We start from the raw sequence: 21,291 nt of genomic DNA on the forward strand, positions 1-21,291 counted from the left end.
AAATACACACTTTGTTTGTAAATTGTTGTTCTTCAGTGTGTTGTAATTGAATGAGGATTAAAAAAAAAGTGGCCTCCTGTCATGTGAGTGGGACTCAGGTCACGTGGTAACAACCCGGATGTTTTCCCCGCAGTCAAAGTTCAAAAGGGGAAAAAAGTTGCTGTCTTTCGCATTTGGGGAAAGGAATCTCCACACAGGAAACGCTGACTCGGCAGTTTTTACCCTTAAATGTGCCCGCCTGCCTTTATTTAAAACTCTGAGCAGGAGACGACTTGCATTGCTTTTATCTCTGAATGTAACCCATTAAGTACAAGTGACTTGCAAGTCACATGAAAGTAATTTATTAGGCTTACAGACGCACGACAACGCTCACCTCCCATAACTGAGGTCACGTCGTGCTGCTTTCGACAGCAAACTAGTTGAGACTACCTCTAGTAGTTGCAGCCACCTAGTGCACCCCACTGTGCCTCAATAGGCTCAAAACACACACTTAATGCTCCCCATGCAAAATTGACAATGTTATAACAGTGAATGTCCCAAGTGCACCAACCATGAGAAAACTGTCATATCAAGAGGTGCTTTTGAAGCTGTGGCTTTTTATGACATCATAAATGAAAAACCCTCACGCCATGATGCTGCTCCGGGCTACATGATCCAGTCCTGTGTATGCACCCACCACTTTGTTAAAAAGCAGGGTGCACATCTTGAAATGAAGCCTGTAGCTGTCTGTGCCAACTGTCCGACTGGGTGCTAAGAGCTTGATTTTTCTTCAGCAAATACGCTAACCTAGCATGATGCTGATGTTAAACTGTGTGTAACGTTAGCACTGAAGCTCACATAGCAGTCCTTAATGTTTTGTTGTTGTATGTGATAGCATCTGTTACGTTGGACTAGTGCATGTGAATATCTAAAAAGTGGATGAAGTGCACGAGCGCTTCTTGGAGCCACACACTCTGTCAGAGACAGGCGTGAACTGATTGTTAAATGTGCTATTTAAAAAAAAAAAAAAAACATTCCACCTGAGCACATGCTAATGTGCCTTCTTCCTTCATTCCAGAGCAACGCCTCACTTGGTGAGATAGACGTCACGCTGCCATCTGGTACGCAGCCCGGTGACGATATCCTGACGCCTCTCAGCGACATAGTCACCAGTGATCCAATCAGCAGCCAATCGGGATCCAAAACGGCAAGCGAGCCCTCTGACGAGTTTGTGGATCTCACAAACAACATGCTGAGTCCGGGCGACTCGGTGGGTTCCGGCAGCGTGGCAACAGACGAAGAGGAAGCCGCCTGTGAAATCCCTCTCAACGATGACTTCGTTGACATACTGGGAAGTGAAACTGAAGCGCAGCAGCAGGAAGTACCAGGACGGGATGTGGAGGCCATGGCAGGTGAAAGTGAGTTGATATTGGATCTCGCTGGCGAAGCAAAACAAGAAGTAGAAGAAACTGCGCCGCTTTTAGACATCAGTGGGAATTCATCAGCGAATTCTGCATCACAGCCACCTGGCAAAATAGTGGACCCTTTGCTAGACTTCCTCGGAGACCCGATGCCCGCTGTGGGCCAGAAGCAAAGCACCCCTGCCACCGCAGACCTGTTCGAAGACGAGGGCAGCGACCTGTTCACTGAGCCGCAACGGACAAAACCTGCTAAGCAGCCTCAGAAGAGCCTTTTTGCCGAGCCAGACGACGGTCTGTTTGCAGAGCCGCTCGGTGCCAAGATGCCTGCGAGGGACAAACCTCTCACCCCCAAGGCTGTAACCGGGGGCGACGGCAAAGTTGATGGGCCGCTGCTGGAGAGTAGCCACAGTGACATCTTCACAGAGGAAGCTGTGGCCAAGCCACCCAGAAACACCTCCCTTGTAAACACCACTAACGGAGTCCATGTGGAAGAAAACACAGACATATTTGCAGGTGAGACCTCCAGTTTTTATTTCAACTGTCACATAAGTGTAAAAAGAAGCAAAGCAGCGTTCATAGTATGCAAGAGTCTTAACGGAGGACACGAGTGTGAGGCTGATGGATTGAAAGTTCTGTACAACGTGGCGTGCATTCAGCTTTGCAGATTCCACTGTACATGGAGGAAATGTGTCATTTTGGTAAAAAAAACCTACAATTAATGCTGTCGCCTCTCTGATCCAGACGCCACAGTGGAGCTCTCTCTTGACAGCCCACGCAGTGAGAGAAAGAAGGATGCCACCCCCGCCGCCAAACCTTCAACGTCTGCTGCTTCCTCGGTGTCCACCACCGCCAGTGTGGCCAAGCCACAGGTGGCTGCTATGGAAGAGGTACGTTCAAGCTGAAGACTCTAAGAACTCTGTTGGGGTCTGCTATGTCTTTACTTTAATTCTTAAAATATCTGCTTGCTGAACATGGTTAAATGTTCAGGTGTCACACTCTGTCCACAACTTGTTGTGCTGCCTTCTTAGGCACAGGTTTTTGTTGTTGTTTTTGGGGTTTTTTTGCAATGAAGGCAAGCTAGAAGTCCAGACAAAACTTGGTGACGTGTTGTCACTTTCACCACCACCTTCTCATCTTTTATTTCAGTTGGAAGAAGAGGAGGAGGAAGACAAATTCGACATTGCCATCTCTGTTACCGACCCAGAAAAAATAGGTATGTTTTTTGGGGTTTTTTTGTTGCGAAGGAGCTGTTTGTCTCCGAAAGTACGCCTCCAAAAAGTGATTTTGTGCACTTTATCCACTTAATCCTCACTGCAACTCTATACTTTTCCAACGTAATGGATGCCATGTAGCGCATACAACAATGTAACATTAAGTTGTGGGGTGCACGCACACACACACACACACACACACTAGCATAGCCATGTGAGCTCCAGTGCTAACATTACACCCACTTTTTAACAGCAACATGATGCTGGGTTAGCACATTTGCTGAAGAAATACAAAACGATCAAACTTACCGCTCCCACGTCTGTAGCTCACTGACTGACAGCAGGCAGAGCTTCAGGCTGCATTTTAAGATATGTAGCCAAGCCTTTTTTCTTAACCTCTCTATTGTTTGAAGGTGATGGGATGAACGCCTACATGGCCTACAAAGTGTGCACTCAGGTAAAGCTCTCACCAACGTTCAAATGTGACACAGGTGTTCTTATGGAATGCATACAAGAAATGGGTTTACTGTCGTTTCAGACCACCATGTCCATGTTCCGCAACAAGAACTTCACGGTGAGGCGGCGCTTCAGCGACTTCCTGGGCCTGTATGAGAAGCTCTCGGAGAAACATGGACCCAATGGCTTGATCGTGCCTCCTCCGCCTGAGAAGAGCATCCTGGGTAAGCCAGCTTTGACGAATCATCGCCTTCACTTGTTTGAGAATATCTGGTGATCATGTTGTGGTCGCAGGTATGACCAAGGTGAAGGTGGGGAAGGAAGACTCGTCGTCAGCAGACTTTGTGGAGAGAAGAAGAGGCGCCTTGGAAAGGTAATGACATCATATATGTATAATTACTGGATGAATTGTCCCACATAATGTCCTCCTCATGTTACCTGCAGGTACCTTCAGAGGGTGGTGACTCATCCTTCACTTCTCCAAGATCCTGACGTCAGAGAGTTCCTGGAGAGAGACGAGGTAAGACAACCATTATTTTTTTCCTTAGTAAAACCATTTTCATATTTGCAGCCGACACCTATAGTGAAATCTCGGGTTTCCTTTGTAATCCGTTCCAAAAAGACCAAAATGTGAAAACAGAAGCAATGTTTCCCATTGGAAATCATGTAAATCCAATTAATTTGTTCCAGACAGCCAAAAATATTAAAAATATTTTTAAATTTAAGAAATGTATTGCGTTAAACAGGCTAGCTTGTTCTGCGCAAAAGTGGGCCGAAATTTCATAAAAACTGATGTTGAAAATCAAACGAAAAGTAGGGTGTACGAAAACCAGGGTAGTGATGGTAGCGTTATGATCAGGGACTGCATGAGTGCTGCAGGCACTGGGGAGCTGCGGTTCATTGAGAGGAAAGATGAATTCCAGCATGTGCAGTGACAGAGAGCATGACCCCCTCCCATGGGAAAGTGGAATCACACATGAGAAACGATGGGAGTTACACCTGAACATGACACTTCAACATACCTGTTTGTGTGTGTCTTCTTCAGCTGCCCAGAGCAGTGAGCACGCAGGCTCTGAGCGGCGCCGGCTTCCTGAAAATGATCAACAAAGCGACTGACGCCGTCAGCAAGATGACCATCAAGATGAACGAGTCAGACGTGGTGAGTTTGATGTTGACCAATCAATGGACAGCAGGGAAACTGGTCAGTTTGTTCCAATGGAAAGTGAGGAAAACGAGGCATATTAACATTGATGTGTTCTGCTGCAGTGGTTCGAGGAGAAGCTGCAGGAGGTGGAGTCTGCAGACCAGCAGTTCCGGAAGCTCCATGCGCTGATGGAGTCTCTGGTCATCCACAGGAAAGGTACGCAGATGGGGACACTGTGACGAAACCAGACTGACCGACTCTTCTTTGCAGAGCTCTCCACGAACACGGCCAGCTTCGCCAAGAGCACCGCCATGCTGGGCAGCGCCGAGGACAACACGGCGCTGTCCCGCGCCCTCTCACAGCTGGCCGAAGTGGAGGACAAGATGGAGCAGCTGCACCTTGACCAGGCGGCCAACGACACTTTCTGCTTCGCCGAGCTCATTGCTGATTTCATACGGCTGCTGGGCGCCGTCCGGGTACGACAGAACAGAATTTGAGTTGCATTGTTAAGTCGGGCTGTGTTGAGTGCGTCTGAAGCCTCAACTGTGCACGCAGGGCTCTTTTGACCACCGCATGAAGGCGTGGCAGCGCTGGCAGGACGCACAGACCATGCTGCAGAAGAAGCGTGAGAGCGAGGCCAAACTTCAGTGGGCCAACAAGCCTGACAAGCTGCAACTGGCCAAAGAGGAGATCTCTGAGGTATCTTTGACTTTCTCCTCAACTTTAGCCACAGAGTCAACCCCTCCTTGTCATTTGTGGTCCACAGTGGGAGGCCAAAGTGATGCAGTACGAGCAAGACTTTGACAGAGTTTCTGCCACCGTACGCAAGGAAGTGGTCCGCTTTGAGGTACGCCACATTTGACGCTGATGACACCTGAAAACACTTATGAGAGTCATTATTCAAGCTTTTCCCCCAACTCAACAGAAAGAAAAGGCGAATAATTTCAAAAGACAGATCATAAAATATCTGGAGAGTCTGCTAAAGTCCCAGCAACAGGTGAGTGATCAGCTGACAATACATTCACACCACATTATGGTTGAAAAGCCCACACCGGAAATGCTACAATTAATGCCTCCATTCAATGAACTGCCAAATCACCTATAGTCACCGTGTGCAATAACCGCCAGGGTCTCTAATTAGGGCCCGGCCAAAAAACCATTGCAGCTGGAACCACCCAATGTAGTTTTTTTTAAGTAACTCCACAAGATGGTAGATGCATTTGAGGTGGTCGGCATCCAGCAGCCTTATCTCTGCATGCGCTTTAAAATGTTGATATATGCAGCAGTTGGTGAGAAACTCCTGCGTTGCTCATTGCTCCGTACTGCTGTTACAACATTGGTTCTGTGGCTGCTGTGTTGTTTAATACACTTGTTCATAAATTACCATGTTGGCCAAAGAGATTAGTTTTCTTTCTTGTTTGTCACGCACTCAAAATATGCTATATAAAATGAGCATTCTACAGCCTGTCTCCAGTTATCGCCTGCGTCCAAGTAACTCCTCTTTCTCTTTGCACTTTAAGTAATTTAAGTAATTTAAAGCCCTGGCTATAATTAGTGATTTTGTTTCTTTATATAATTAAATGTTCATGTGATGTGTTCTCTCTTCAGTTGATCAAGTACTGGGAGGCCTTTTTACCTGAAGCAAAAGCTATCGCCTGAGGAGGGCGCTACACTCGATGCCTTTCTTTTTTTTTTTCCTGCTCACACTTTACCTCCTGCCTTCTAAATCAAGGACGAATGTGTGCTTTGTAAAGGGAGACACAATCACCGCCGTATAGCTCTCTTATTATGAACGAAGTGTATATTTTCCATGTAAGCTTCCACAAATATTTTCTTAGTAGAGTTATAAGACTATATATATAACAAAGATGGGGGTGCGCGGGGTAGGGAAAAAATTGGAAGTGCTGGAAGTGTCGCCGTAGCACACTTTCCTTGTTTACGTCTCTGGGGACCCACACAATGACGGTAGCCCACCTCGCTAGACTACTCAAAAGGGATAAAGCCAAAAAAAAAAAAAAAATTCTGAGCACTTCCTCTGCTGGATAAAATACTGAAATAGCAGCTTTTCTTTTTTTGCCAGTAGAACATGTTATTGAGGCATTACACCTTGGCCGTGTGTACAATGGTGTCGTAGGTCAAGCTTGTGGCTTTTAGTGACTACGCTAATGTTAAACAAAAACTCTTCACATATCTGTGCCTTCTTGTGGACGCCTTCTGTCCACCTCAGAGACACTTTAGGCTCACTAGCAATGAAAGAAGCATGTTTTGTTTTTTACTGCATATTTTCTTTCAACTTTTTTTAATGCGTTTTTCCTTGCATCTACTGTACGAAGGAGTATTAGATCACAGTAACAAAAAAAAACAACAAAAGTGGTAAAACTGCTAAGATAAAGTTGTAATTCTACAAGGAAAAAGCTGCTTCTCACATATTATTAGCATGTAATATTGTCAAATAGGAGATTGTTTGGACAATGTGACTTAAGATCCTAAACATAAAACTACAATCTTCTTTTATAAATTTCATTTCTCTTGTAAGCTTAACATTTTTTTTTCTTGTAAAATTACGACAATATGTTTTGATAACATTAGGTGTTGTAAAAAAAAAATAAAAAATCAGAAAATGACAACGTATTTTGATTCTTTTGGCTTAATGACTCAATTTGTCTCCTTTTTATTAAAGCATTTATTGTATAATTAAGTCTTGTAAAAAAACAACAAAAAAAAACACATTTATTAGTCTTGTAATGTTATCACTTTTGTAAAATCTGATTTTTTTCATGTATGAAAGCTTATTACTTTTGTTTTTTCCTAATGACTCCCATTTTTCCTCAAACATTATTTTGTCTTGTAAAATTCTGTTATAAAAAGCTAATTGGTCTTGTAAAATAAATTCTTGTATAATTTCAACTTTGACAAACTATAAATAAAATCTTACATTTCCAACTTTTACATTTTCTTTATTTCACAACATTTAGTTTTATCTTGTAAAATGACGACTTTATTATCGAAACATGACTCTCTCTTTGAAAAATTACAATGTCACTCTCATTTCGACAAAGCTGCAACTTAATTCTCATTCAGTTTTTTGCATCTTCATGACCCAAATATTCCTTCGTACTTGTGGATGTGTGAATAAAACAAGCATCGGGGACTTAGGTTTTCATGTTCAAACAAGCATTTTTTTAAAAAATGATGAGCAAGTCTCTGTACGGGATTAGTGTGACATATGGAGAGAAGCTAGTAAATGCTGCTCTAAAGTACACAAAACATGAACGAGAGTAAGCAAAAAATCTGGTTGGTCATGAAATGAAATGGTGGTTTAATCTCTTCATTGCAGCTTTAATGTCAGTAAAAAAAAAAAAAAAAAAGTCACTCACAGTTCTTTTCACTGAAGATGTTAAATTCCTGCCAATGTTTTATGTCCACGTTACTAAATGGAAACCGCTCAGTCAGAACGGAACTGCGTACGAAGAAATGTCACCAATGTGCACTGTGTCATGCAAAATCAAATTAATAAAAGTTGCACTGTTTACACTTGCAATACTTGACTCTCCTGTGTGTTTATTTCACATCCTGCAGGTGATAGTAAAGGTGGATGAGATTACACAGGTGCTGCCAATGATAACATCAGCATAATTTAAACTGTTACTAACATGTTTTTAAAATTGTTTAATGTTAATGACAACAAGGCCAATCAGCAGCAGTGTTGATTTTATTTCCAATCATTCCTCAAAAAAAAAAGCAACCTTTGGCTTCAGTGCCAGTCTGCCACGTAGTTCATAATGTTGCAATTTGTAGAAATGTCTTAAGTGCATGAAGTCTTCTGTGTTGTTGACTAATGCAGGATGCTCAGCTGGGAATAAGACACTTTTGCATAACAGCCCGATAATCACTTGTTTACATACACAAATATGGACAAACGTACCTCAGCACCATCTTAGCTTTTTCTTGGCAGGACTTGACATCCTGCCTGTAAGAGATAAAACAGCCGGAAAGACCAAAGGAGAAGTCTCCTGGTCCCCCATGAAGACGTCCCAGCTAGACGCCGACTCTGTCGACAAACTGAGGGAGGGGGAAAAGTCAATTTGCACGTGAGTTCAGAGCATTGTCCGTGCAACGTATTTCAGGAGGCCTCCGTGTTGGAAAAAGGTTATTTCCAAGTCGCTGTCAAATTGCGCAGTGACCTCAAATGACTTTCCTTGACTAGTCTGAAAGACAAGAGAGTGAAAATGTGCTTTAGTGATTAGCGTACAGTGGCCTAACAGCAGATATGTGTGTGTCGTGCCTTGACGGTGAGCTGCTGCCTGGGAAAGAGACGTTCGGGCAGGCTGATGTTGAACCTCTCCTTGCCACTCAGCTCCAGCGTGTCGGCGTTGTGCTCGGGTGCGAACTGCAGTGGCATGATTCCCATTCCCACCAGCTGGTTCTTGTGGAGCTTCTCGAAGCTCTCGGCGATAACTGCGCGGACGCCCTGTTGGCCCACAGAGACCATTTTGCCTGGTGTCCCAGTACTTTCGTTCACATAGCGACGTATTGCGTTACCAGCAGGAAAGGTCCTTTAGCCACCCAGTCCCTGGAGCTTCCAGAGCCATAGTCTTTGCCTGCTAGGATGATGAGAGGAACGCCGTCTCTCTGGTAGCGCTCGGCGGCCTCAAAGACGTCCAGCTGTGTGAACAAAGACAGGAAGTAACGAGTCAAATCACATGACCGCTCGATCGTTGTTGCCGAGTGTCCATGTGCGCTCACTGTCTGGCCTGAAGGAATGTGGAGCGTCTTGGGACCTGCTTTGCCCACCAGTCTGTTTTGGAGCTTGATGCTGGCGAACGTCCCTCTGGTCATCACAGCGTCGTTTCCTCGCCGAGCGCCGTATGAGTTGAACTCCCGAGGAGTGAGGCTGTGAGGGAATAGTTGGTATCAACGTGTTGGTTACTGAACTCTAACTTCATACCTGCCTCGTGCCCTCGCACTTTGTGAAAAAGCAGGCTTTGCTACACATCTTAAAAAATATCATGGCGCTTTGCACACTATTTGTCAGTCACTTACAAACGTGGGAGCTGTATGTTTGATCAGTTTGTTTTTCTTTGGTGAATAGGCTAACCTAGCATGAAGCTGCTCTTAAAATGTGAGTGTAATGCTAGCAATGTAGCTCACATAGCTATGCTAGTGTTGCTAACGTTTGTAACGTTGTTGTATGTGATATATGGCATCTATTACAATGGACAAGTACAGAGTTACAGTGTATATGTAAAATGTGGATAGCGCTTCTTGGGGACACAATCAGTTGGAGACAGGCGTGGACGAACACAGCTCATTAGCATTAATGCTTCAGACACACAAAACAGTATGTTCCCAGTAGGGCTTACTAAAAGCACTTTTAAACTGTCAGTTCCAGCATCAAGGCTAGATTTTGGACAAAACATTCCAATACACTGTTGTGGAGCCCTTGAGACTGAAACTGATATATGCTGTAGGATAAATGGGACCTTTCATCGTTTTGTTGTCAAATACACACTGAGAGTGTTGCAAATGGCCAGTGAACGCACCGTTTGCTGAGCAGGTACTTGGCGGCGGCGCTGACCCTTGCGATGCTGCCTGCCGGCGAGATGTGGTCCGTGGTCACCTTGTCGCCGAGGAAGAGTAGGGCATGAGCGTTGTCTATGGACTGAGGGGGCGGGACTTCTTTACTCTTCAGACGAAACACAAGCAGAGAAGAATTATCAATTGTGAATGTATATATATATATTTCCCCCCCCCTTATTTTCTTGTGATGGTAAAGCGTGCACATACTAGTTTGCTGAAGAAAGATGGCGACCGGATGTACGTGGATTTGGCATCCCAGGGAAAGACGACTGACTTGGGACATTCAATGTTGTTCCAAAACGTGTTATCCTTCTGCAAAAAGGCAAGAAGCGCTTCAGAGCTGGATTCTTTTAACTTAAAAGGCAGCAGGTGAGCACCCTCACCTCCATCCTTGCCTGGAGCTCCTTAAACATGGTGGAGATGACGGTGTCCTCTTCCGTCTCTCGGACCTCCTCCCTGGATGGCCAGATGTCGCGAAGGTACAGCTCCTTCCCATCTGACGCCACGCCTGCGCCAACAAGAGAGGGGGGGTAAAAACAATGGAGGCGACTGCCGTACAAAACGTTTAACAATATTCTCACGGGTGTCACTCACCTAGAGGCTCTTTCTCAAAGTCGATGGCCACAGTGCCTGCAATAGCGTACGCCACCACTAGGGGCGGCGAGGCCAGGTAGTTGGCTCGCACGCAGTCACAGAGGCGGCCCTCAAAGTGCCTGTTGCCAGATAGGATGCCACAGGCCACCACGTTCCCCTGGAACAGAAGACACAATTTCACTACTTAAGGAAATGCTACTTATAACTTAAATTGAACCAAAATAGATATAAACCTATATACCTGTTTGATGGCATCCACTACACTTTCTGGTAACGGCGCAATGTTCCCGACACAGGTGGCACAACCGTAGCCGATCACCTCAAAGCTGAGGGGGCAACAGATTAGTTGTAGGAGTGATGGTCATGCTAACAAATGAGCACATTTGTTGTGTTCCCTCTAGAGGACATGAATGTCAATGCACTGTACAACCTTAAACCTGGTTTATACTTCTATGCCGAGACATCAGCGTACGCTACACCAGCCTGATCGTCCCCCTCCAGTACCGCGCCCCTCGAAACCCTCCAAAAAAACTAACCTCACAACACTGCGATGCAGACTGTCAGGGCTGTAATTAGTCCGTAATTATTTCCTGTACATATACGACTTCTTCCGATTTCTGATCATCATTTGCAATAAAAGTGACTATTGATTAGTCCCGGCTCCAATAACACTCGTCTTTCTGTAATTGCTATTGTTCACTAGTGACAACGGAAGCTAACAAGCTAAATAGTCGATGAGTGTCATGGTTGCTCAATGAATTGTAGGAGGATCAAAACAGCGTCGGAAGGGGTGGCATAGTGACTATGCAGAAGCATCGTCCAGGCTTAACACTCACTTACTACACACACAAGACATATTTTTGACCACTCCTACCCCAGCTGGCTGAAGTACGGCAGGACCCCGCTGGCGTTGAGGTAGTGCGTGACCATGCCACTTCCTGGCGCCAGGCTGGTGCGAATGTACGGCTTGACCATAAGCCCCACCTCCACAGCCTTTTTGGCCAGCAGACCTGTCATCCGTGCAGCAAACATTAGGTTACGTCCACAGGCAGAATCATGAAAACACAATAGCAGGGTGTAAAACGCATGCTCAGGCAACAGGTGGTGGAATAACAACCATTCCTAAGCAGGGCCCTATGAAATCGTTTTAATTTTTTCCCAAATTCCATTTCATTTTTTTTTTAAATTCCAATTTTTCTGTTCAACTTTGTTAGAATTCCACTTTTCACCTTTTGCACTATTTTACCACCACCGAGAGTGTGCTTTTTGGGTTAGTAAATAATGAAATGGTAAAATCCTTACATTTATTGATGCAATACATCATTGGACAATTTTGCCCAGTATTTTAAAAATGGACGTAGCTTGGCTAACTTTTCTAAAGGGATGTCAGCCTCTGCACACATTGCTACTAAATCCTCAACAAACTAACGCCTGTGCTTATGGTTAAGGAAGATGTAGTCACCGATGCAACTGCGTTATAAATGTAAACTATTTTCTATGACACCCTTATTTTGTTTGCACAATTAGACAGGATGTGGTGCACAGCGCTCTTATTTTGAAGGCCGGATGTGTGCTGTGTGTTGAGAATGTCTCTTGACTGTTAAGTGAGACGAGTTTGGGTGCAGATATAAACATGTACAAGAGATGACTTTTTTTTGCCAACTTTCTCCGGTGTTTCGGGTCACCATTTTGGGGTCATTTAGGTCATTTTAGCCAGTCAAAGGCCTGAAGAAAGCCATTTGTGGAAAGGGCGCAATAACAAGTGGTGAGTGGAGGAAAAACAAGGTCTCTTATGACTCTTAAGTATTTAGCTAACCAAACAGCAGCAGATAGTGGAGCCAAACACATCTGCAATACTAGTCAAAAGTTTGGATTCACTTTCTTCTTTCAATAGCATGAGCAAGTGGCTCTGAACTTTTGACTGGTACGCGCTGAGTGTTCCAACGCTCAAATGTGACCTACAATTTAAAAATTGGTAATAGTCATGTTCGCCCAAAGTCAGCTGGGATAGGCTCCAGCATACCCCCGCATCCCTAATGAGGATTAAACAGCACAGAAAATGAATGAATGAATGAATGAATGAATGAATGGATAAATGGATGTTAGCCATTTGTAGTGGGGTAAATTAAAATCCAAACAAACAGAAGGTTCTGGAACATCCTCACACCTGCTGTCAGCATTACGGAGGGATTGCAGTTGTTGGTGCAGCTGATCACAGCGGCGATGACCACCGAGCCATGGGCCAGCTGGTACTCCTGGCCCCCGTGCAGAAAGGGAACCTGGATGTGCTGTTTGTCCTTGGAGATATTGAAGGCTTTTGGCCCTACCTAAGAGCAGAGGCCTTAGGTCGTGTTCTGCTCTAATCACTCTTATCACCATATCAGCAGAGGATGGAAGGATGAGAGGAGATGTACCTTCTCATCCAGACAACTCTGAAATCCTTCTTTCATGCTGCAGACGGCCACGCGGTCCTGCGGCCTCTTGGGCCCGCTGACGTACGGCACCACGGAGCTCAGGTTGATTTCAATCACCTGTGCAGAAGGAAAGAAAACACCAGCATGATTACTATTGTATCTCTGTAAGCCCACCCTCAAATGCATGCCTTTAATTACCTCAGAATAATGGGGGTCGCCTGCAGAGTCCTCGTAGTTTCTGAAGAGCTTTACAGCCTTCAGATAAGACTCCACTAACTTGAGCTTTTCCTGTGAAAAGTCTGGAACAAAATTGATGACAGTGTTCATTCAACACAGTATGGAAGAGTATAAACAGTTAAAAAAAAAAAAAATGAACGAGTACTCACGCGTCTTTTTAAAGTGCTGAATGGTGACCCTGTCGACTGGGAAGAAGCTGACGGTGGCGTTGTACTCGGGGCACATGTTAGCGATGGTGGTTCGGTCTGGGGCCGAGAGCTCTGACACACCGGGACCGAAAAACTCCACAAACTTCCCAGCAATGCCGGCTTGACGCAAGTGCTGCAAACAGAGGACAAGATGAGACACGCTATAACAACCACCAGCAAAGCAGCAGCAGTGATCACCTTGGTGATGCCAAGCACCACGTCTATGGAGGTGGTCAGAGGGTTGATGGAGCCCACCAGTTTGCAGCCCACCACCCGGGGAAGGGTCAGAGACACCGGCTGGCCCAACATCACTGCTTCAGACTCGATTCCACCCACACCTGGCAGAAAAGGCGGCACTGTCATTACTCAACTACAGAGAGTATCAGGCTTTAAACATTAAGGCTGAATGCCAATTCCACCCCATACACCTGGGTTTTGCACATTCGCAAGAATCAAGTGGTATCCCAATTCTGCTTAAATGAAAAAGTAAGGGTAAGTGCTTAAGTGTGTACAGGCCTAGAAACTTAGTGTGGTCGGGGAGGGGAAGCTACATTACTGAACTGTACTGTGATGTTGGTGTTTTATATTAGCTATCTAATCATTTATGTAACACAGCATATCATAGTGAAGTCTGTTTGCTGTGAATTATAGCCACCATAGTGCGCCAACAATTATATGTTTATTGTATTCAGCATACGGTATTGATGGTTAGGAAGTATGCTACATAAAGTTTATTCAACTTTTGAAATTCTAACGTTGTCGCATCTATTTTTTTTTTTTTTTTTACCATCACTCTGTATTTGTTTTCAGCACACTATTACTATACTACTACTACTACTACTACTACTACTACTACTTTTATTGTATTAACAATGAGAGAGTAGCTGGAGCCCATCAATCATATGTGTCATTCCTGCAGGACATGCTAAGCCAACTGTAGTCAGGCCTCTTCAACAGCACACAGCACTCCAGGACCATTCGAAAGCTGCAGTCCCAGTATGGAAAAGTCAAATGCAACAAAATGCCATTCTGAACTTTCTTACAAAAGAATCTGAGAGAGAACATCAACGACAGGAGATGACACAGCGAGGTGTTTAAACCTTGAAATGTTGATAAGGTTTATACGTTTGTTGATGTTCATAAAGTTTGTTATATTGTTATTTCTATTTCATATGTATATTTGATACATTTTCTATTTTTTATAAATGTTGCTACAATGCTGGTTGTAAGCTGTTATTTCTTAGAGTTGTTTGTTGTTTGGCAATAAATGTCACCGTTTGTAAAAAAAAATGTGTTCCTTTTTATTTTATTTTTTTTTTTAAAAGGTGCCTTTAAAAAAAAAAGGCTAAATAACAATGAAATAATGTAGAAATGTATGCACCGTACTTTATGGTAGTAAACATTTATTATGAACAATTTAATTGTCTCATCTGCCTATGTCAAGCAGTGAAGCAGTGGTGTCCCATTTCTGAGTGGCTTCTTCCCCATGGCCCTCGGCTTGAAGAGGTAGGGGTAAGACAAAGAAGAAGGGATAAGGAGTGGAATTGGGATTCAGCTAGGTATGATTGTAAAGTGTTCTCAGGAATAATTATACTTAATTCAAGTATGTGCTACATATTATGTAAATATGTGCATGGCTCAGATCAAGGGTACCCTATGCTGTCTTCAACTTCACTTGAGTAGTATTTGAAATTGTTGTTCTAACAATGTGTACTATCCCTATCACTTGTTTATAGAGTGAGGAAGCTTACCAAACCATAAATTAAGCCTGTTGATGTTTTTATTTTGCGCTAGCACGGCTATGTTGTAAAAAAGTGTCTATATTTGGACACTGAAATGTTACATGTAAAGAATGTCTACTTTTGTTGTGAAATTAACAATATTTTCTCTGATAATTTTGTCATGCTTTCTACTTAGAATTAAAGAATGATGTCTGAAATTGGTTTCTAATGTGTTTTATTCAAATATTCTCAATGTAAAAAAAAAAGAAAACTGTCGTGTAATCATTAGTGAAAAGTACATAACCTTCGTGTCCGCCTGCCAATGTAAATTTTGAAGAACATAATTCCATGGAAAAACAAACCCCATGATGATTACAATGGTATATATTCATGGAATAATTACTCAACTCTGCAACTAAAGTAATTTTTTTGTGTATAAAAGAGTAAAATAAGATTATTTGAACAAAAATCTAACACCGAGTGGACACCGAGTTATGTACTTTACATTTAAGAAAGAGCGAACTACGGAGGGTTGCTATGGGAAATGGAAGATGTCTCGAGCTCTGGTATGTTGGGTGTGTGTGTTTTGCAATGTTTGAAGTTTGTGTTGATAACATTACCAAGGTCTATCCACAAGTTTAAAATTTTAAATGTAACACTTCGGTACCCTTGATCTGAGCCATGCACATATATAAAATATTAAAGTCTGTTGCTGTAGTCCAGGGGTCACCAACGTTTTTCCTTGTGAGAGCTACTTTTACAAAATGAAAATGGCCAAGAGCTACTCATTTTTGTAAGATTTAATATGCTTGTTTTACCAGAACATGAACAAAATGCTGGTGTCCACAACTCACATTTTGTATTTCAAAATGCATTTCTTTCTACTGTTCTTTCATTATTAACTGAAAACCTGAATGAAAAGCAGGCTTGCGGGCACCTCATGTGGTCGTGGGGGGGCTACCTGGTGCCCGCGGGCACCACGTTGGTGACCCATGCTGTAGTCGTCCCTCGTTTATAGCGGTTCCCAAGCCTGACCGCGTTAAATTAATTTCCCCGATATAAGATTCAATGTTAATAAATGGAATATTTTAGTTGTCAGAGCAAAGAAAAACCTGTTTATGACTTTCTAAGTATGGTTTTAACAGGATTAGAGCCCTGTAGACATGAAATAACAACCCATCGTCACATTTACACTCCCAATATTCATTGTTTACATCACATTTCAAATTATGCTTCAGGGACTCGATACGGCCACTAGCTAGTAAGCTCAAATTGATTTCTTCTAAACTTAAGAAGCCAAAAATGTACCACTTCCACACAGGATGGGAGGAGATCTTTTTTTCACTCTATCATGTCGGACATGCCATGGCTGACTTCATGCAGTGTTAAATGAAAACTGCACCCTTTTTTTTGCCCATCATCCACAATCCTTATGTGAAACATGACAAGGCATCTTTCTCTTTTCTGCACATTTAAAGAGAGAAAAGCAGCTAAAAAACAGTTAGCATGTGGGAGCTAACAATGGGACACACCCATTTTGACTATAAAGGCGTATATATAAAAAAAAAATTTAAATAACACCAAAATGTTCTATTTATATAATATAAACCAAGCTACGGCCACATTGTTATCGTAGCAGCTAACACATAACTACTTTTCTTGCATAGTTGTGAAGCGCCTCACGTCACTACCGAGTGTTGTTCAAAACAATGCGATAGAACACCAATCTGTAATGACTAGGAAACAAGAGCAAGCATATGAACACCTACGAATAGACAAACACATTATCTGTATAGTATTAGCCCACGTTCCATGTTTTCTTTATACACTGCTAGATGGACTGTGTTGTGATATCATGTGCTATGTGCTCCATGTATCACAATCAATATCATGATGACTTACTCCATGGACAGTTGTCCATCTCGTCTGGGGCGTCTCTTCCGGTTTATTGTGGGTAGGTGGAAAAAGGATTATATCACTGCAGGGTTTCTTAGCGCTAACAATTCTTTGTTCGTTGGGATGCAATCTCTTGGAGCAAGGACCCCCTCGCCACACACACGAAGCCTTTCCATCGATGGTAACACTGTATGCCACACTCCGTTTCTGTCGGCATGTTTTAGCAAGCTCTAGATTTACACCACCAAGTCATGCCTGTGTAACGACTCGCCCCCCATCTGCTACCTTCAAAGTTTCACTCCCTCTCCTTCTGGGCTCAGCTTCAAAAACCTGTAGCTCATCCTCCGTATATTCAGCACCAAAAAGATAAGGTTCTGGATCCTCACTTGTCAAAAAGTAGCGGCCGGCGGCAGATCTCACAAAGTTTGCCATGATTAGTAGTAGCAAACAGACGTTTTTTCCTGTTTATGCTGTAAATTTTCTACTGCATCAACAGAGGAATTGCCCCAATATGGGACAAAACATTTAGCTCATCTTAAATTGTATTTTTTTTCTTTGTGTCTACAAATAAATAACATAATTAATAAAACTGGTATCTTAATTATGATAGACAATGCAGATTATTATATATTTTACCCAATATTAGAATTATATGTTATATTATATACTGTACAATAGCGTGATTATATTATATATATAATATAGTGCAGTAAAAATATTGAATATTAGTAAATAAACTGAATTTTATTTGCACAAATGAATGTACCCAGAGGTGTTTATTTGCGGTGTGGTGTTTTTCTACTCAAGTGGAAATTAAAATAAAAGCTTCAAGTCAATCATTGGATTTAAATTGTTACCATAAGGCTTTGTTGAGTGTTCTCAAAATATTTGATGACTTTTAAATCACTTTTGTGACGTATACGGGACTTTTTATGTTATTCCAGTTGGCTCAGTCTCAGCTATCTCATGTTGTCATCTCAGCTCTTTCCAACAGAAAATGATAAGAAGTTAAGGTGTTTGTTTTTTTTTTTTACCCCAGCCCAAGATGCCCAGGCCGTTGATCATGGTGGTGTGGGAGTCGGTGCCCACCACGCTGTCGGGGTAGATGAAACCTCCGCGGACCTGGATCACTTTTGACAGATACTCCAAATTGACTTGATGGACGGCGCCGACGTCAGGAGGAACAACGTTGACATTCTTGAAGGCTTTAGAGCACCACTGTGGAAAAAGTCACATGGACAGCTGTTGTGTAAGGGGAAAATATTCTTAATGAAGATCATATCTGAAGTTGCACCTTAAAGAACTGAAGTCTTTCTTTATTCCTTATCAGCTCCATTTCCTGATTCTTCACAGCTGTTTCGGCTCTGCAGAAGAACAAAACATGGATTTTATTAAGTAAGCCAAGGGACAGGACACCACAGTCATGCCCACTCACTCAGAAACTGGTTTCAGGTGGAAGGGGCAGAGGAGAGGTGTATTCTCGATCTGCTGGACCGAGGCGTGAGCTGGCCCAGCTGTGGTCGACGGAGGGTCACTGCAGGCAGCTTTGCTACAGGAGCCTCGCTGGCCACCACAGTGTGAAGCTCCTCTGGAAAGAGGCTTGGATGAAGGAGGCGGCCGGGAAGGACCTTCCCCTCCACCGGGGTTGGGAGCGTTCTGTATGGCACTGTGGGCGGAATGAACAAAATGAAATACATCTCAGACCGTAGTAACTAAAATGAGATAGTTTCAACCTCATGAATGGGATTTTCTATGACACATTTAAATTCATCGTGGGTTTTTGTTGCCATTTTAATGCATTTGAGATCATTTTAGCTGACCCTGCCTTTCTCATGCTCAGAACTGGAATAAATTGGTGTGCAACTCTGCATACACATAGCAGATTTAATTCTGATAAGAGGACAAATATATGGATTTTTTAATTATTATTTATTATGCTATAAAAGACAGGGACTGTTTCAAATGTTTAAAAACCTTGCAATCATAAAAATAAAAAAATGACAAAGGCAAGTCAATGAAAAGAGAAAAAATGTGTTTTCAAATATACAATATAACACCTAATATAATACCATTTTATAAATGTTATGTTGTTTATTTATTATTTACCATTTGCTAGAAATGCATGTTATAACATGGGACAACAACTGCAACAAATAAATCAAACACAGGATAGGGAAGGTTTCAACAAATTGTGGAACAGTTTGCCTGGCAGGTAGGCAGTGAGATCACGACCTGGGACCAAAAATTGCCACGCCCACCTGGTCGTCGCTCAGCCTCCCCCCAGACGTTTGTCGAGCATTAGATGGTTCCACAGAATATCGAACATTGAAGTACGGCAGAGGGTGCGCATGATGGACAGCATAAAGAAAAACGTAGGACAAACTGTCATGCAGAGAAAGCTGACATTTTTTGGCCACATCTGCAGAATGCCAGACCATAGACTAAGTCAAATCAGCAGTCTTTGGCAACAACAAACATGGCAGACCCAAGAAAGAAAGGATAGATGACATCACAGAATGGTGCCAGAAGAGTGTGTGGCAAACCAAGACCATTGCCATGGACAGAGACAAGTGGAGGCCTCCATCAACACCCACAGGACAGAGACCCATGGATATTGCGTCAAGTAAGTAAGAAATGCATGGTTATAGACCACCACGACGTACTGCCACTGGTAATCAACTGGATTTTCGCATGCATTTCAAAACGTAGTCTATTTACACATAGTTGCTCCAACTAGTGATGGATTAGTTTCAAATAATCAAAGAAAAGGCAAGTGTATAAAATGATAGTATAAAATGATAAACACACAAAATAAGAAGAAAATACAAATCGGTGCAAAGAACAATTAACTACTTGTTTTAAAATGATTGCGTCAACCTCTGCTTTTACAGGCATGTGCAAGGCTGACTTACCATTTGCTGAAGTCTTTCTGCAGACAGTGGTCCACGATGAGGTCTGTGGGGCATTTGGGGTTGACCAGGCTGGGATCCACCCCGTGTTTGATCACGGCGTCCCTCATGGCGGCAAGGTCCACCATGGCAGGGATACCACTAGGAGGTGAGGAAAACGGCATTGAACCTTAATCTATTTGCATGGGGAATATTTGATTTTGACAGGAAAACCACTCACGTGAAGTCCTGCAGGAGGACCCGCGCTGGCGAGAAGGGCACCTCGGCATTAGCTTGCTGCTGCTCCCAGTCCAAGATGCTCTCCACGTTTTCCTCTTTGATGTATAATCCATCGCAACTTCGGATGGCCGCCTCCAGCAAGATGCGGATGGACAGAGGCAGTTTGACTTGAGGGAGCAAAGCAGAACCATCAAACCCCCAATAGTAAAATAAAACACAACATGAAGGGTCTCCACTCACCATATCTTGGATCGTTTAATTTGTGTGGATTGAAGAACTTGGGGCTTCCGTCTGACAGCGTGTCAATTAGATGGCAATACGGGTGCTCTACGGAGGTAGAGTAAACTTGATCAACTCAAAATGGTCTACAGGAACAGCAAAAGCTACTTCCTATAATAATGGCCTCAGCTCTAAAGTGAAACTGTATGCAATGAGAGCACTATTATACTCTCCAAAAACATATTTTAAAAAGGCCTGGTCCTCTCTGCAGTAAAGTAATATGAGGAAATAGACAATGAACAACTTTTCAAGGTTATTAACAAGTGATTTGCTTAATGCTTGGCCAATGTGATACGCTATTCACCATGGAATTATAGGCAGCAGATTCATACGGATGATTTTCGACAGGATCATACATAGGACAAGAAAGTCCCGTAGTCTTTTTGGCAAGTCTCACTCTCATGTCCCAGCAAGACATCACACTGAAACGTTTGAGAGCAGTTTACAATGAAACAGACCCTGTACATGGAAATAGTCAAACAGTAAAAACAGTGCAACTACACATTTGGGGAAAACGTGTGCACACTGCACAGCAGAAAACTGGTTTAGTCTGATTTGCAGATAAAGTTATGCAAACGCTGGGGTTGGAAGTTTTATCAGCAGCAATTCTTTATTACAAATAGATACCAAAACAGCGCACAATAGAACGTAGACTCGTCACGAATAGTGAAAATGAGTACAGCTGAATGAGAAGCGAACACACTATACTACTACATCTCTTGGAGATGAATAAAGTATCTGATATCATGAATATTCACAAAAAAGGTAAAGTTACCACTCTGCGTATCTTGTAACTGCAACTTATATTGACAATAAGCAACACATTATTGCGGCAATGTTAGTTTAATGTGTTTATAACACCAGTGGACATGATGAAACGAGCCCCCCATTGACAGAACACAGTCGGCGGCTAAACTAGCTAGTGTGAGGGTGCTAACCTTATCATGATGCCCATTCGCTAACTACTTATCACTCTCCTGCTGCTTGAACGACTGACTATGATGATAAAAAGACATTACAAACCACCAACCAAACGCTGTTAC

General features: G+C 43.0%; 2 protein-coding genes across 3 annotated transcripts in view; one reads left to right on the forward strand and one right to left on the reverse strand.

Annotated features, from left to right (window-relative positions):
- snx1a (sorting nexin 1a) overlaps positions 1-8,130 on the forward strand; it is a 9,158-nt gene extending 1,028 nt beyond the window's left edge. The window contains exons 2-15 of the mRNA XM_054777098.1: positions 1,058-1,913; positions 2,142-2,287; positions 2,547-2,613; positions 3,025-3,068; positions 3,150-3,291; positions 3,362-3,440; positions 3,512-3,587; positions 4,113-4,226; positions 4,334-4,427; positions 4,482-4,687; positions 4,767-4,910; positions 4,978-5,058; positions 5,137-5,208; positions 5,820-8,130. Of these exons, the coding sequence (XP_054633073.1) occupies positions 1,058-1,913; positions 2,142-2,287; positions 2,547-2,613; positions 3,025-3,068; positions 3,150-3,291; positions 3,362-3,440; positions 3,512-3,587; positions 4,113-4,226; positions 4,334-4,427; positions 4,482-4,687; positions 4,767-4,910; positions 4,978-5,058; positions 5,137-5,208; positions 5,820-5,870 (2,172 nt within the window). The 3' untranslated portion in view covers positions 5,871-8,130. The remainder of the gene's footprint in view (positions 1-1,057; positions 1,914-2,141; positions 2,288-2,546; positions 2,614-3,024; positions 3,069-3,149; positions 3,292-3,361; positions 3,441-3,511; positions 3,588-4,112; positions 4,227-4,333; positions 4,428-4,481; positions 4,688-4,766; positions 4,911-4,977; positions 5,059-5,136; positions 5,209-5,819) is intronic.
- Positions 6,646-21,291, reverse strand: part of ireb2 (iron-responsive element binding protein 2) — a 17,948-nt gene continuing 3,302 nt past the window's right edge. The window contains exons 3-23 of one of the 2 annotated variants that reach the window (XM_054777095.1): positions 20,210-20,296; positions 19,971-20,136; positions 19,754-19,891; positions 18,277-18,507; positions 18,136-18,205; positions 17,876-18,059; positions 13,423-13,562; positions 13,186-13,357; positions 12,998-13,098; positions 12,800-12,916; positions 12,553-12,712; positions 11,260-11,395; positions 10,627-10,711; positions 10,386-10,542; positions 10,175-10,299; positions 9,999-10,103; positions 9,755-9,897; positions 8,958-9,105; positions 8,754-8,876; positions 8,497-8,682; positions 6,649-8,419 (exon numbers count right to left, since the gene is read on the reverse strand). In XM_054777095.1, coding sequence (XP_054633070.1) covers positions 8,309-8,419; positions 8,497-8,682; positions 8,754-8,876; positions 8,958-9,105; positions 9,755-9,897; positions 9,999-10,103; positions 10,175-10,299; positions 10,386-10,542; positions 10,627-10,711; positions 11,260-11,395; positions 12,553-12,712; positions 12,800-12,916; positions 12,998-13,098; positions 13,186-13,357; positions 13,423-13,562; positions 17,876-18,059; positions 18,136-18,205; positions 18,277-18,507; positions 19,754-19,891; positions 19,971-20,136; positions 20,210-20,296 — 2,885 coding nt within the window. In that variant the 3' untranslated portion in view covers positions 6,649-8,308. Of the gene's footprint in view, positions 8,420-8,496; positions 8,683-8,753; positions 8,877-8,957; positions 9,106-9,754; positions 9,898-9,998; positions 10,104-10,174; positions 10,300-10,385; positions 10,543-10,626; positions 10,712-11,259; positions 11,396-12,552; positions 12,713-12,799; positions 12,917-12,997; positions 13,099-13,185; positions 13,358-13,422; positions 13,563-17,875; positions 18,060-18,135; positions 18,206-18,276; positions 18,508-19,099; positions 19,722-19,753; positions 19,892-19,970; positions 20,137-20,209; positions 20,297-21,291 lie in introns of those variants that run through there. The other variant, XM_054777096.1, reaches the window with a different exon arrangement.

The sequence above is a fragment of the Dunckerocampus dactyliophorus genome, chromosome 5 (assembly GCF_027744805.1).
Source record: "Dunckerocampus dactyliophorus isolate RoL2022-P2 chromosome 5, RoL_Ddac_1.1, whole genome shotgun sequence".
NCBI lineage: Eukaryota > Metazoa > Chordata > Actinopteri > Syngnathiformes > Syngnathidae > Dunckerocampus > Dunckerocampus dactyliophorus.